The 14,693-nt window shown below is 37.7% G+C and overlaps 1 protein-coding gene across 7 annotated transcripts in view; it reads right to left on the bottom strand.

The window, feature by feature from the left end:
- SYTL2 (synaptotagmin like 2) overlaps positions 1-14,693 on the bottom strand; it is a 53,617-nt gene that overhangs the window by 11,292 nt on the left and 27,632 nt on the right. For 3 of the 7 annotated variants that reach the window (XM_050977059.1, XM_050977072.1, XM_050977062.1), the window contains exons 5-10: positions 9,447-9,519; positions 8,783-8,882; positions 6,867-7,748; positions 2,616-6,272; positions 954-1,055; positions 195-248 (exon numbers count right to left, since the gene is read on the bottom strand). In XM_050977059.1, coding sequence (XP_050833016.1) covers positions 195-248; positions 954-1,055; positions 2,616-6,272; positions 6,867-7,748; positions 8,783-8,882; positions 9,447-9,519 — 4,868 coding nt within the window. The remainder of the gene's footprint in view (positions 1-194; positions 249-953; positions 1,056-2,615; positions 6,273-6,866; positions 7,749-8,782; positions 8,883-9,446; positions 9,520-14,693) is intronic. The other 4 variants (XM_050977064.1, XM_050977078.1, XM_030234866.2 and 1 more) reach the window with 3 other exon arrangements.

Raw genomic sequence — 14,693 nt, 5'->3', positions numbered from 1 at the left:
TAAATAGATTTCTTAAGAATAAACACCACAACAGAATTCTACAAAAGCTTTCCAGCCGTGCTGAGGTTAACAAAATCTAAAAACACAATATACTTCTTGGTTAAAAAAAACAAAAACAAAAACCAAAACTTCACTAGCAAACAGAGGCCATTAAAAAGGCAACAAACTTCCATGCAGACATAAATGATATTTACCATCTTCAGCACTAAGAACTAATTCTTCCTTTGGTTTATTTAGTTTTTCTTTATCTGTTCAGGAAAAATAACACAGTTAGAAACTTTGTTATTCAGTATAAAATGGATGGCAGTGATAATCACAAAATTAAGAGTAACGAGGACCAAAACCATAGACAAACCAGCAGAGCCATGGGAAGGGTTAAATTCAAGAGGCTTTTACTTGACATTCTACCTCAAAGCCTACATCCAAGCAGGGGTCTCATTGTGACATATTTTCTGTCAGCATGTTGTTGCAACAATGTTAGTGCACACCTAAAACCTAGAAACTGGTTAGAAGCAAGCAATAGCATAAGTAGTATTAGAAGAACAACTTGCCAATGTCTTTCAAAAATCTACATCTCCATGCTTCAGTTCACAAATTCCTAAGTTCAGTTTGTGTCTTCCCCATTAGACATGACATAAGCATGAAAACTCACGGGCAGGGTGAAGTAAAACAGGAATAATAATTTTTTAAAAAAACAAGGAATCCAAGGAGGCTACTGAGGGGAGCTGGGAATTCATTTTAAGCATAATATTATCTCATGCCTTGTTCCAAAATTAACACCAAGAACTGAAAATTAAACCATATGAGAAAAGAATCTGTTTCCAAAGTACAGCCTCCATACAGCTTATTGAGAAACAAAAACAAAGCCATGACTTGGCTGTATGGAAGACCAGCATGAACACATTTAAACCAAACTGGGGGTCATGGGAGACACACACAAGCTTTGTGCTCACTTGAGGTGGCTGATGGAATGTCCTCTAGACTTTTGGAAGGCTTTTTCCTATCTGCACTCCTTTTCAAAGCCATCAAAACAGGGTTTAATTCTTCTTCAGAACCTGTTACGAGACAAAACACATGAACACTGCACACACAGGCAGGCCACTAAAAGCAAATCAATGAAGAACCAACCACAAGTTTCTCATGAAAATCTATTTTGACAGTTAGCAGAGAGTGAACATTCAATGAAAATACAAGAAAAAACCAAAATTAAATAAACATCTAATTTTAAGTGTCCATTTGCTCTCCCTAAACACCCCCAGTCATCAGCGGAGACAGACAACTGACAAGCGATTTGACAGACAAGTGATTTGCCCTGTGTAGGTATAGGTCTATCTTTACTGACTAGTAACAGCATTTAGGGCAATTATTGCACTCCATTGGTTAAGATTAATATAGGATAAACTCAGATTGTAGCCGTTTTGTAACCGTCTTTTCATGAATCAGCACCAAAAAAAATTTAGCTTTTTCCTTTGTGCTAATTTCTCTGTTATAGTCTTTCCACAGTGAAAGTAATGTTGTTTCAATGCTTGAGTAACCAAAAAAAACCAACAAAACCAAACAAAACCAACTGACCAAAACCACAAAAAACCAAACACCAATTCTCCCCACACACCCCAGAAAAAACCCCAATAAACAAACAAACCCCACAAAAAATGAGCTGTGGATGTATTTGGAACCCTGAAGTTATGCAATTGTCTCCAAAGGTAGAATCAAGACAGACCTAGCCCCTTCAGAAATCTTTCAGACTTTCCTTCTTCCCTATCTCACTTTCCTTCCCCTCCACCAACCTATCACAGTGTTGCTGCCTGTAATTATGGGTGAAATCAAATTACGTTTGAATTTTCCTCACTTATCTTGAGTTTTCACTGACTCTCTTTGGAAAACCGCTTTCAAAATAGGCTCAGATGTAAGTTGGCAGGCCCTGGGAACTTCATATATTTCTCAGATTCTCCAAAAGAAGAAAATATTCCCAGTTTCTCAGTATGAGACTAAAAAGGTTAAATTATCTCCTCTGCCTTAAGGTCGTTGATGACTATACTACTGTACATTGACTAGAACACCATTCAACCAAAGAATGTGAATCTTAGTAAATGGACCTTTTCATTTATATGGCCATTTTTCAGTGCAACAGGCAGCATACTAATTGAAATAGCACAGAGTATTGGTATTAGCCTTTTATCCAGATATTCCACTGATAAGCATTTATCTCTTAGACCGGCCAGTCAAACTAAAGAATGAACCCAGTGAGCCACTGATATTTTTTTCCTCTTTTAATCCGGTATATTTGAAGGGATTACTAGATGGAGTGTTACAAATTTATTAATTTGAAGGCAATGTCACATGGGATAAGAAAAGTACAAATCTCAAAGACTAAATTGAATCATGCTGCTAAACTATCCTTACCAAAAAAGGCTTACCCAAATGTAGTGTCTGTTAAATGCTTTCCAATCAAACAGCTTAATTAGTTCTTCCCACCCCTCCCAAGCAAATATCCAAATTTCTCAAGAAAGTATTACACAGACTTTCTATTTACATATTTCAAGCTGGATACAAAAAAAAATTATTGTAGCTGTGTTTAACTCAGCCCCATGAATTTTAGAAATCAGATAGCTCACAAGCTGTACTTCCTGTTCCAGAGTGGGAATCAGAGTTTTCATCTGAAAACTTGGATCCCAAATTTAAGTTGTTGCCTTCCTCTTCATTGTTATCCTCATGCTGCGACATCAAGCAGAACTGAGTTTTTTCTGGCTGGGGGGAGTTGCTCTCATCTTTAAGTGGTGTACTTGTTCTTCTGAAATTCATGAGTGCTTGAAATTCTGAATTCTGCTCAGAAGCCTCCAAGAATGTGCTTTCATTCATCCCTTTTGCATTTATCTCAAATGGTTTGACTACAACCACATTGGTCTTGCCTTCCAAGGGATGAAGATCAACTGAAACCATGTTTCTCTCTCCTATTTTATTAGTAGCTCCATCTATTTTAAGACAAGAAGCTTCAATTTCATTTACTGCAAGATCATTAACTGAGGCTTTGAAACATTTTTCTGGAGCTCCCTCTTTGAGAACTATCTTCATTTGTGTATCACAGCTACTTAGGGTGTTGTATGGCTGTGAACTTGTCATGAATAGAGTCTCATTTTCTGAAGGAAATGTATGATCCTCAAATTCTTCTTGCTGATATAAATCTTTGGAGATTGGACATGAAACTGTAGATGCTTCTTGAAGAAGTTTTTCTAAAGAGCGACTGAATTCACCAAATTTTGTGATATTTGAAACAGAAGTTTTTTCTATTGTTTCTTGTATTTCTTGAGGGTGATCTCTGTCTTGTTGATGTGGAACATGTATACTTACATTAGTCTGTATTTTAGCATGCATTTTCTTACCCATATTTTCCAGCACAGAAGCTGGTGTTTCAGAGACTTCTTTGGGTGGATTCTGAAAATTAATATCAGACCCTCTATATTCAGTGTTGGACAGTGCAGATCTTTCTGTGGTCTCACCAACTCCCTGCACCAGCTCCCCATCATGCCCACAGCTTGTGCTCATAGCTTTCACCTCAGCAGTCCCCTGTACTGTGCTGTCAGCACGTTTGGGCTTAGGAGAGGGTGTTTCAGAGGCCTCCTTCAGCATCCTCTCTAAAGCAGAACTCAAGCCACTGGCCTTGGATGGGGCAACAGACTTTTCTATATTCTCACTGATTTCCTGAAGTACCTCTCCACCATGCTTATAGGTCATGCTTTCAGCTTCCACCTTCAGAAATCTCTGTACTGTGCTGTCAGCACGTTTTGGTTTAGGAGGGGGTGTTTCAGAGGCCTCCCTTAGCAGCTTCTCTAAAGCAGAGCTCAAGCCACTGTCTGAAGATGGGGCAACAGACTTCTCTATTATCTCATGGATTTCCTGCAGCAACTCCCCATCAGACTCGTAAGTTGTGCTTTTAACTTGCACCTCAGCAGTTCTCTGTGCTGTGCTGTCAGCACGTTTGGGTTTAGGAGGTGGTGTTTCAGAAGCCTCCTTCAGTAACTTCTCTAGAGCAGAACTCAAGCCATTGACCTCGGATCCAGCAACAGACTTCTCTATGGGTTCATGGACCTCTTCAGACTGACCTGTAGCTTCTTGGTGTGCTGACTGTACACTGCAGGTAGTTTGTGATAGACTATTTGAGTCATCACATGTTTCTATTTCCACCCTTCTGTATTCAGAAGGTTGAGACACAAGGGTTTCATTGAGAAGGTTCTCCAAACCAGCTTGAGGTCTCTGAGAGCCCTCAAGAGTATCATCCTTGTCAGCTGCCTTATACTGTAGATACAAAGGTTCAAATTCCCTAAACAGTTTTCTGAGACTTTTTCTGTTCTCATGCTTATTTGTTGATGACACATTCACTTGTCCTGTACTTTTGCCTAGTTCTTCTCCTTGATCAACAGGAGAAATATCCTGACTGCTGTCCCCTGTTCTCTCAAAAACCTTGCACTGATTTGACTGAAAATGTGTCCCTTTCAAAAGGTTTTCTTTGAGGTTTAAGCTACATGACATCTCAGAGGCTTCCTTTTCTAGCTTCTTTAGACATGATTTAAATATATCAAGCTCACCTTTAGGTAGAACAACTTTATCCACAGTCTCTGCAACCTCCTCTTTATCCAAAGGAGTAGTCTTGTTTTCTCCTTTTTCTATAGGTAAATACAGTTTATCACCTACTACTGGGTCCTTTAAAGCATCTTTATCACCAGGTGACTCGAGCTGCAAGGATACATGATGATCTTTTGATGAAACAATGCTTTTTTCTGTACACTCTCTAACTTCTTGCTCTGGAAGACCCATCTTTTCCTGGGATTTTGAGATACCTGGTTGTCTGTCCAGCTGGAGAGAGTCTGTATTCCTTGTGTGTGACACATTCAGACCTTTTAGGATAGGAGATCCTAGAGACTTTTTGCATACCACAGAATCTAGTTTCTGTGGTTTTTCTCTCTCAGATGTTTGGGTTTGTTGTTGAATTAACCCTTGTTTGTTCACATTATCTCTGCCTTTTTTATCTTCCTTTGATTTTCTTACACAGCTTATTGATCTAGTATTATTTGGAAAAGAATCATCTTCCCTGTCAAGGCTACTCTGGAATATAACTCCAGTATCCCAGAAGTTTCTCAGACTCTGGAAGTGTGAAGGATCTAAAATTTGATTCTTGGACTTTTCATTCATCTTTTCTTTTAAAGACAAAACCTGGAAGCTGGGCTTCTGTTGGGAAGAAGCAGCAACTTTCCCTTTAAGAGTTTCCTTCTCATCTTCATCTTTGCTCTTTGAGGAAGCTGAAGTAACACCGGTTCTGGGATGCAAGTTACTGGCTTTTGGGAGGTCATCAGATTGAAGTGTCACTTCTGGTTTTCCAAATGCATGGCCTGGTCCTGATTCAAAAGAATGGTAACTTTTGCTTCTTGAAGCCTGGCTTGCACAACTTAGTTCAGGACTTCTTGATGTATTCCTGCTTTGATCATGCACTGCCTTAGGTAGATACACTGCAGTTCGTTTTAGTTGGTCGCTTTCTCCGAGACCTGTAAATGCACGGCCACCTGACGCATCAGCATTGATACTAACTTCTTTCTCTCCATGACTGGGGATAGTTTTATCCCTTTCCCAGAATGCTCTGATCTCCCTTATTCTTCTTTTTTCTTGTATTGCCCTCTCCGATTCAAATTTCTGACCTGGTAGCTTGTGCCCTTGATGGTCCAAGAGATTTGATTTTTTATTTTGTTGTTTGATTTCTTGATCATGTTCTTTTTCTTCAACTCTTGTACAATCAAATTCATTCAGCAATTTATCATTTTGCTTCTCATTTGCTTCCCCTGTCTTAGGCTTCACCCTCTCCTTTATCAGCTGTATGTTTTCTGAAGTAAAGGATGCAGATGAAATTCTGCTCTGTTGTTTAATCTTTCCAAATGGTCGCTCTTCTGTATGTTCTGTTTTTCCATGCATGCCAGGCCCACTGTGCTCTGTAGGAAGAACTGCTGATCTGATTGACACATCCACTTCCTCTCTGGGCTCCCTGCCTTGGGACTTTGTTGATACAACTTCCTCATCTTCAGTACTAGAGCTTCTTTTAAACCAGTCTAAAACTTTTGACACAGATTCATCATCCACTTTCATGAGTTCATCAGCATGCTTGCCAGGCTTGAAAATGGTTTTAGCATCTCTCTCCTCAACAAGATCAGGCTTACCTTGTTGAAGACTTGTAGAATTGGTATTGGATGCCTCATGTGCTTCTGTTTCAGCAGAAAGTTGATGTCCATCTACAATGTAAACAAACTTATCAGTTATGAATAGACACATGACTAAAATGTTTGGTCTACCTAGAAAATTCTCAATTTTTTTAACTGTTAGTGGAGAAAAGAGTTCTCTGTCCCTGTGATTTTGGAAAGAACCATACCATGAGCAATGGAGTGAAGAAAATTTCTGTTCTGAGACATCCTACTGGAATCATTGCTTTTGAGGGTATAAGCCAAGAAGATGAGTTAAACCCATTCTTAAAGGAAATGCCTTCATTGAAGGAAGGCTGCGTGTGACACACACACAGAGGATGACAATCCAGCGTATTTGTGTTTAGTCCCGGAGCAAATCCCTAAATCACATCTGAATTATTCCCACACTGACAACTGACAGCGCTACACTAAAATACCATCCACAACAGAGGCGCCTATACTGGCTCTGATAAGATGACCAGTAGGAGATCATAAAAGTATATTAAAATATTATTTAATTCTGCAGTAGCACATTGCTACTACTACTGTTTCCTAGTTGTTAATTGTTAGCTACAAGTGATCCACATTAATGAGTATGTGTTATCTCCTATCTCATTCCATTCTTCACTTCTTTTAGACTCTTACCAGTAAAGTTTTTGTGTGACTCTGATTCATGGCTCAAGATCTGGTTGGATTTTTTTTCATGTGTCTTATCAACACTCCGCTCATTATTGCTGATTGACAGGATATTGCTGGAGGTCTTCTGTGGAGTTTCAAGTTTCTTGGGAATAACTGTACCTGTCTGGAAGCTTTCATTAACTGGGATGTCTGATCTGTTACTGTCACAAGGGCTGGATGCAGATGTGTCTTCTTGTAAGCCATCTATTGTTTTAATTTTCAAAGTTGATGAATAGGTTCCCAAAGGCTTTGCTGCAGGAATTTGCTTATCCCCAAATGAATCTGATTGAACAGCATAATTTCCACCATTCTTTTTTTTCTCAGGTTTTAAGGTATCATTCTCTCCTTTTTCTTTACCATGGTGTAGCTGTGGGCTTTGCAGAGGTTTTCCTTTACCTGAGCTAGATGAAAACCTCACTTGTTTCAGCTTTTCCAATGAATTCTGTGTGGAGTTTTCTGCTTCTTCTGTAAAAGAGTTCTTCTCACCTTCTCCTTCAAAAATAGTTGCAGTAGCAAGACCATTCTTTTTCTGAACATCTAAGGTCTGACTGACCCGAACTTCTGAGTCGGTGGAACTTGAGCTTGAGCTGCGCTTCAGGATGCCCCTGGGTGGGGTACCAATGCCATTTACCCTCTCAACCTTCTTGGTTGGCTTGGGAACAAGGTCTTCTCTTTGAGATACAGAATCTGCTGCTTTGTGAATTAGTTTCCTAGCTTTTGGGACAGGACGCTTAACTAGGTCCTTCTGTGGTTCATCACTAAGTTCTACAGAAGGCTTCTCAGGTTTTTCTGTTTCATCATTTTGTAAGCTTGATTTAGGTGGGCTGTTTTCTGAGAGTGACCAAATTTCTGTAAGACATAGAAGAGCTCATGAGTATATGTGACATTTGTCAGTATAAACAGAAAGATATGACAGTGCAGATCTAAAATGCAGTGATTATACCGGTTTGTTAAAAAAAAAAAACCTGCAGCAAAAACACAGCCAGTAATTTTACATAGGTGTTGATTTCATTTTTATGTAACAGAAATTTTTAGCAAATTAAAAGCTTGCAGTTATTTCTTATTTTAGAAACACTAACTATTTGATGGCACCAAATAGAGCACACCAAGGTTTTTATCAGCATTATTCCTGCAAGGGACAAAGTTTGCAAGGAAGGGGAGCTTTTGAATACACATACACCTCTTCAGTATCAGAATGTGAACAGACACCTACAAAAATGGAAACTGGCTATTTCCACAGTCATGTGGAACAAGGCAAATGCAGAAATCATCTCCTGGCAGGGAGATGAAGGCCTTTCTATTCCTATTATGCAAATCTTTCTTTTTCCTCTTAGCATGCTTCACAGCAGAGACAAGAGGGCAATAGCCACATATGACTCTAAATTAAAACTTCAAATGCTTGTATTACGATATATAATCACTCACCAACTTGCTTGTAGAAAATACTGCTGGAAAGAGAGGATAATAAACAGGACTAAGGAAACAAAGGAGAAAAGTATGGACCAAAGAGAGCTAGGCTGCTTCTGTCAAGCTGATTAGCAGCAATGATTGAAAGGTCATAAAGACAGCTATGCCAAATTCAAGGAAAGTTCACTGTCCTCTTGTCAATTCAGGACAAGCAGCCCTCCCAGATGGAGTGCTTGGTACTGACTAAAACTATGAGTAAAAGAGAGGAAGCAAAATCAATTTACTCATGTCTATAGCCATTTCCTGAGTATATGTATAGGCTTTAGATGAGGTTTGAAACAAGCTAGTTGAGAACTCTCTATACTTAAAGACAAAAAAGGTTTTGATCTCTTACAGAAGGAAGCAAGGGAAGTAAAAATAATTTCCACATAAACCCACAGGAAATTCACAGTCATCTGCAAAACAAGTTCATTTACCCTTCTTTGATAGCTGAGGTACAATGACTGGTCTGTCTTCTGATTCCACATTGTTCAAGTCATCCTCTGATACAGTGGAATTAAAGGGATTTCTCCTTTGCTAAAAAAGGAACAAACATTACTATTGCAGTCAAATTCTTACATCACAAAATTGACACAAGTGCAGTGATTTTCTCTTCGCCACTAACCCATCAGTAAGGAGTCTGAAGGCATACCTCTTAAATTGGATACATGACAAAAAAACCTAAACAATATGAACAGGAAATTATCAGAAGTGACAGTTATAATCTCATATTGTTCTTCTAAACTCACCAACAACAGAGATAAGCCACCACTTAAAGACACTTGAAAATTCCAAATTTTTTGCAAGATAAATAATTTTATCTCTAATTCTGTGATATTAGAACAGAGCAGGACAATCACTTTCAATAGTTGAACAGATTGGAAATAATGTTTAGAAAAACCAGCCACCAATTATAGGTGTAGCAGCATTTTAGTGCTGAACCTTTAGTGGCTTTCATTAGCTCCCTCTAAAACAAAAAACAAACAAAAAAAAAAACCAAACAACCTCTTTTTTTACAAATTATTGTCTTTCCTCCTCAAAGTTTTACTTATGTTTCCCACTGAAGCAAATAACTTCTACCATATTCAGTACCAGTCATACCCTTACTGATGAGACTGCTGCCTTCACAGGTCTTTCCTCTGACTTGTTGAACACAGGGGTTACTTCTTTAGAACTGTAAAGGAAAATTACATAACAGCTTCAGCAAACAGGACATTACTTTAAGCCTTTTTGAAAAACCAAAACAAAGATTCACTTATATATACTCAAACATAAACACTTGACGCCTGAGTTTTTCTATTTAGCCTATCCTCATTCCTATAGGAAAGGGGATATTCTTGCTGCTTTGTTTCATCATAAAAATGTATTTACTCATTAAAGAATTCAATACAACTTCTTTGTGGCATGACAGAAACCATATTTTTGATACATTTTAGATGTCTGACTAAGCTTTATAAAAACAAACATAAACATAAATATATATTTTACATTTACAGTAAATACTGTATAAATTCTGTAAATATTGCTACTCTCCAAACAATATCAGTGTTGTCATCTCCATCCTTGTCCTACATTTGTACTTCTAGGACTGAAACCAAACTGGAGGAAAGTGTCAAAATCTGACTGAAAAATTGAGTTTTTCAAAATGTCAAAGTCAGAAAAAAATAGAGGAACCCCATCACCACTGTAGTAAAGATGTGACATCTCACAGATAGCAACACATCCCCTCAGAGGTACAGTTTTTAAGCTATTCTTTCAATTGAGATGTATTTTTTTTTTAATGGTTGCATAAGTGAAGTAAGTTATTGCTTGTGATAATATGTATAGCCCAGATGTGGAGAAATTAAAATAGCTAGAAGAGACAGCTCCTATATTATCTCTAGAAATATTTAATCTACTTGCAGAATGATGCAAGGTTTTATTCCCAATCAGATTTTTACTATTTTAATTTACCTAAACATCTCAGATATGAAAAAGTATTTGATTTTTGAAGATGGAAGCTAGACATGGATTTCAATATGGTCTTCACAGAACAACCATATTGAGTATCCTAATTTTATATGGAAAACACTAACATTAATCAAGAAACAGGCTTATGATTTTGGGGTGGGGGAATGATATGAAGCAGAAAAGACTTCTATTTCCAGAGAGGAAATATATATCAGGCTAGAAGGAAAGTAACTCCTATGGTTTTTCCGATACAGAGATACAAAGAGATTCCAAAACTGAGTATTTCTTTGTTCAGTGATCTTTGTCATGTGTGAAAAGGCTTAAGGGTGGTAAGTAGAAGAGCCACAAAGTGTCTTAGGACAGAAACAGCAGTCACCTCTCATCAAGTTCCAGATTCATCTCCTTGCATTAACAAATATCTCTCCAATCTGGTAATTGATGCCAGTCTGCCTTCCTGAGTGGAGGACAACTCTCCCATCTTCAAGGTGCACAGTTAAGCTCAAACTTTAGGGGAGGAAAAAACCCCAAAACACTGATAAACTACCCTTGAAAGTCTATTTTTCTCTGGACTGCTAAGTGTGTCTGAGCAGTGACATCACTTACATTTTGCAGAAGGAAAAACATAATTATGGAGAAGATAAAATGACCACAGTGAGCAGTGTAAACATAAGGCAAGCAAAAAAATACTAGGTGCAATCTGAACTATAAATTTCTATATCCCTTCCTTGCTCTTTTGATTCAACACTGCCTTTAAGAAACATACCAGCATGCACAGTGATAGAGGTTAAGGCATGAGCTGATCTTGTAATGAAATTGATCTCAAGGGTGAAAAATTAACTGTTCTTACATTTTTGTAGGACAGTAACTCTTGTGGCCTCTTATTTGCATGCACCAGATTACTTACAGATTACTATTGTTCTTCCTACTATTTGCTGATCCCAAGTAAGAAAAAAAAATCTTGTTCTCAAAGAGCTAAATGTTGCAACTTCTAGTTTCTTTTTCAAAATATCCTTCCACATTATTGTTTTTAACCTTAGTTCTCATATATTTTTTTAAGTGTGAAAATAGACATACGTATTATAGAAACTACAGAAAATGGAGTTTGTGCTCTTGCTTTTATAAAGCACTTGTGGGTTTGTTTTTGAGAGCACCACACTCATATGCTCCCGCATTTTGTGTCTTCTCTGCAACATCTACTACTGAATAGGAAAATCATAATTTTTGTCTTTCAGGTTTAGGTCCCAAATACTTCAATCCCCCTCTCATTTTAAGTAAGAAAAATACTGTTAAACACCCTAGGCTGCAAGAAACTGATAAGACATTCTTCAGTGAAGGCTTTACAGGTGGAGAGGTAACTTTGTGTGTGTGTTCAGTGAAATGTAATCTTATAATCTTTAATGCAATGTTTCTTTAGACTTACCACAGAATAATTAAAGATTAACAACTTGGCATTACATACTGAAAATCCTGGCCTAAATAAAGCAAAGCAGAGAAAAAACAACAGCCAGGATCCTATAACTACGTTTTACAACAATAGGTCTGAAAATGAGTTTACCCACAACCCACATAGATAAGAAAACTGAACAAACTGTTCCCAGATATGTTGCATTCACAAGGGTAATCTAAAAGTGTATAAGGCCAAACTGATAGATTAAAAAAGGCTTTAAAAATTCTACACTTCAACTTGGAAAAATGATGTGCCGAGAACCACAATGAAGGCCCAAGTCCCATACAGACTGAAGCAACAAGGCAAAGGCAGGAGCAAAGCTAGAGAAAGGGGTTACAGATTTGCAGGCATTGTCAATACATGGATTCATACATGACCTGTGAATCTTAATTTGAAAGACAACCCTCCTTTTTTGAGATTCAGCATATAGACATATGGCATCACTGGACAGATGTAATATTTACAGTGTGACTCACCTCTGAAAACTCATTCTGTTCAAGGTTACACCTTTAAAGACACTTTACACACCTGGCCTGTAAAGGCTCTGGTATGCAAGAAAATTATTACAACAATATAAAACTCAAAAAAGAAATAATTCATAGCATTTAGATATTTGGGGTGTGGGAATAAATGTCACTGCTAATTTTAAGAATACTGTTGCTCTACCTAATATAGCAGCACCCTAATTCAACAGTAGTTGAACTGGCCCCAGGCCTGGATTTTATCTTTATCAGTTTACAAACAGATCTAGCAGAACTGAACTTCCTTTACACTCAGTAAGAATTGTTTTGCTTTAAGAACAGGATCCAGAACAAAAGTACTCTGAGTAATTTGTCATCATATAGCTTCTGGACCCAATTCTCAGGTTAGCAGCTGTGTAAGTTTATGCAAAGCCTGTAAGTCAGTGCTGGCCTAAGCCACACTCTTAGAGAAAGGGGGGAAAAAAACAAACAGAAAAACACCATAAACCCCACAACACCCACAAACTTATTCTTAAAGTAGCACTTTAAAATGCTTTAGAAGTCCAAGTGCTTGAAGATAGATAGCATTTGGACACTGTAAACTGTGCGCTGCCTTTAATGCAATCTCAAATTCCAGAATGATACTGTTTCATCATTTGAGCTGTGTTAAGACTATTCCATTGTGAGAGGAAGAGCCCATTAATTCCTTGTGGGTCCACTATCCTAGAAGCCAAATTAAATATTTGTAGACTTTCCCTTCCCACCCCAGCTACTGGGGTTATTGCTTTTGCACCATTGTGTTTCCTTCTGCCATTAGAGACAGACCCACAGTTATGCCAGACCAGTCTCTTTCAAATTCTAGTATCAAGGGAACAGAAAGGAAGAGTATTTTAAAAGCATATGGTGCCTACTGTAATTTCTCACATACAATATTGTGTAGATTATCCTCAGTTATGGTGAATTAAGCCCACATTAAAATCATAAGCAATGAATTTCACAGTCCTGCCACATTTTCTTGCCATAGGTTTTGACATTTTTGAAACAAATGACCTAAGGCATCTAATCAAGTTATTTATGCAAAGTCAGTGTAAGGAAGCATCCAGCCCACATATATAGACCACTTTCTAAGGTCCATTTCCAGTTGCCTCATAAATCACTGGACTGTGTGGGCTTGCTTTAGAGAGAAGATCTTGAGCTATTGATTAAAGTATAAGTACACATGAACAAGGCACAGAGGCTGATCAACTTCTGGTATAATTTGGAGCAGAAGGCACTAGAGAGTCCTGGAAAATAATTATCAAGCTTTGCAAGGCTGTGATCTGAAATAAGTCATCAAATCACTTCAAGTTGAAGACCACTATCAAGTTGGTCTTGTTTGAAAAAAAATTGTCTACATATTCTTAAACCTTGCTATGTTATGTATTTTTGAAGAGGCTGCCCTGGATGAAATCTATTATACCTTATCAATCACACACAGTTTGTGGAGAGTTCTAATTATAAGAATAGCATTATAAGACTATACTTCAAAAATATCATCATCTGTTCCTGATGTGCAAGATGATATGTAAAATATTCTAAAAGATATATTAAACAGCAACATGTCTTTGGCTTTTCTTAAGGAAATAACTTCATAGCAATCCCCTGAATGTAAAAGCCACCTGTAAAAAAACCTACTTTTAATAACAACTAACTCTGTTATTACATCAGTTAACTTCAGCTGGGAAGGAAAACAGAGCTCTGCCTTATGATAAGCAACCTTCATCATTCTTTTTGGACAACTTCATTTTTGGCAAGTCTATAACAAAGCAGTTGATTTGACCTCTTTTAGCACAATTTCAGATGTGGTCAAAACAAACACCTCTGAGTTCACTGATAGTGATAAAATATAAGAAAGACAAGCCAGAATTGTTAAGACTCACACCAACCTTTGCTGCCATTCACCATGAATATGTGTGCCCACACTGCAGGCCATGAAAGTGAAAGGTTCAATTGCTACTAGGTATTGTATAAATGCATAGTAGGAGAAGCCTTACTGCAAAGAAAGAACAGATGATGTACAGAGAAGGACATAGAAGACAGACAAGAAAGTGATAGGTTAAAGAGCTGATCAATGGCACAAATAAAGCAGTTCCCCTAAGAAGTAACTCTGGCTCTTACCTCACTCTGTTCACTATAAGCACAAACAGTGGCTATCTGGGTTACACCCTGGCTCTTGTTTCCTCAGTGTGTTGAGGAATCTGGCCACTTTAAGATATTTCACTTTTACCTGCACTGACTCCAACTGTTTCAGCACTTTTCTTCTCAAATACAGGTTTTTTGGAAGTTTTTAACACAGCCAATGAATTACACATAGGTATTTTAAAGGAAGACATGTCTGTGTCGAAATCAACTCAGGATATTTCAAAACAAAATAAAGCTGTTTGGGATGTTTATGGGCCAGAGATAAAGTAATTTAATATTAAATCCTTTTTAGTTCAGAAGCTACTTATC

The sequence above is a fragment of the Serinus canaria genome, chromosome 1 (genome assembly GCF_022539315.1).
Source record: "Serinus canaria isolate serCan28SL12 chromosome 1, serCan2020, whole genome shotgun sequence".
In the NCBI taxonomy this organism is placed as follows: domain Eukaryota; kingdom Metazoa; phylum Chordata; class Aves; order Passeriformes; family Fringillidae; genus Serinus; species Serinus canaria.
This window is presented reverse-complemented; position numbering and strand designations above follow the sequence as displayed.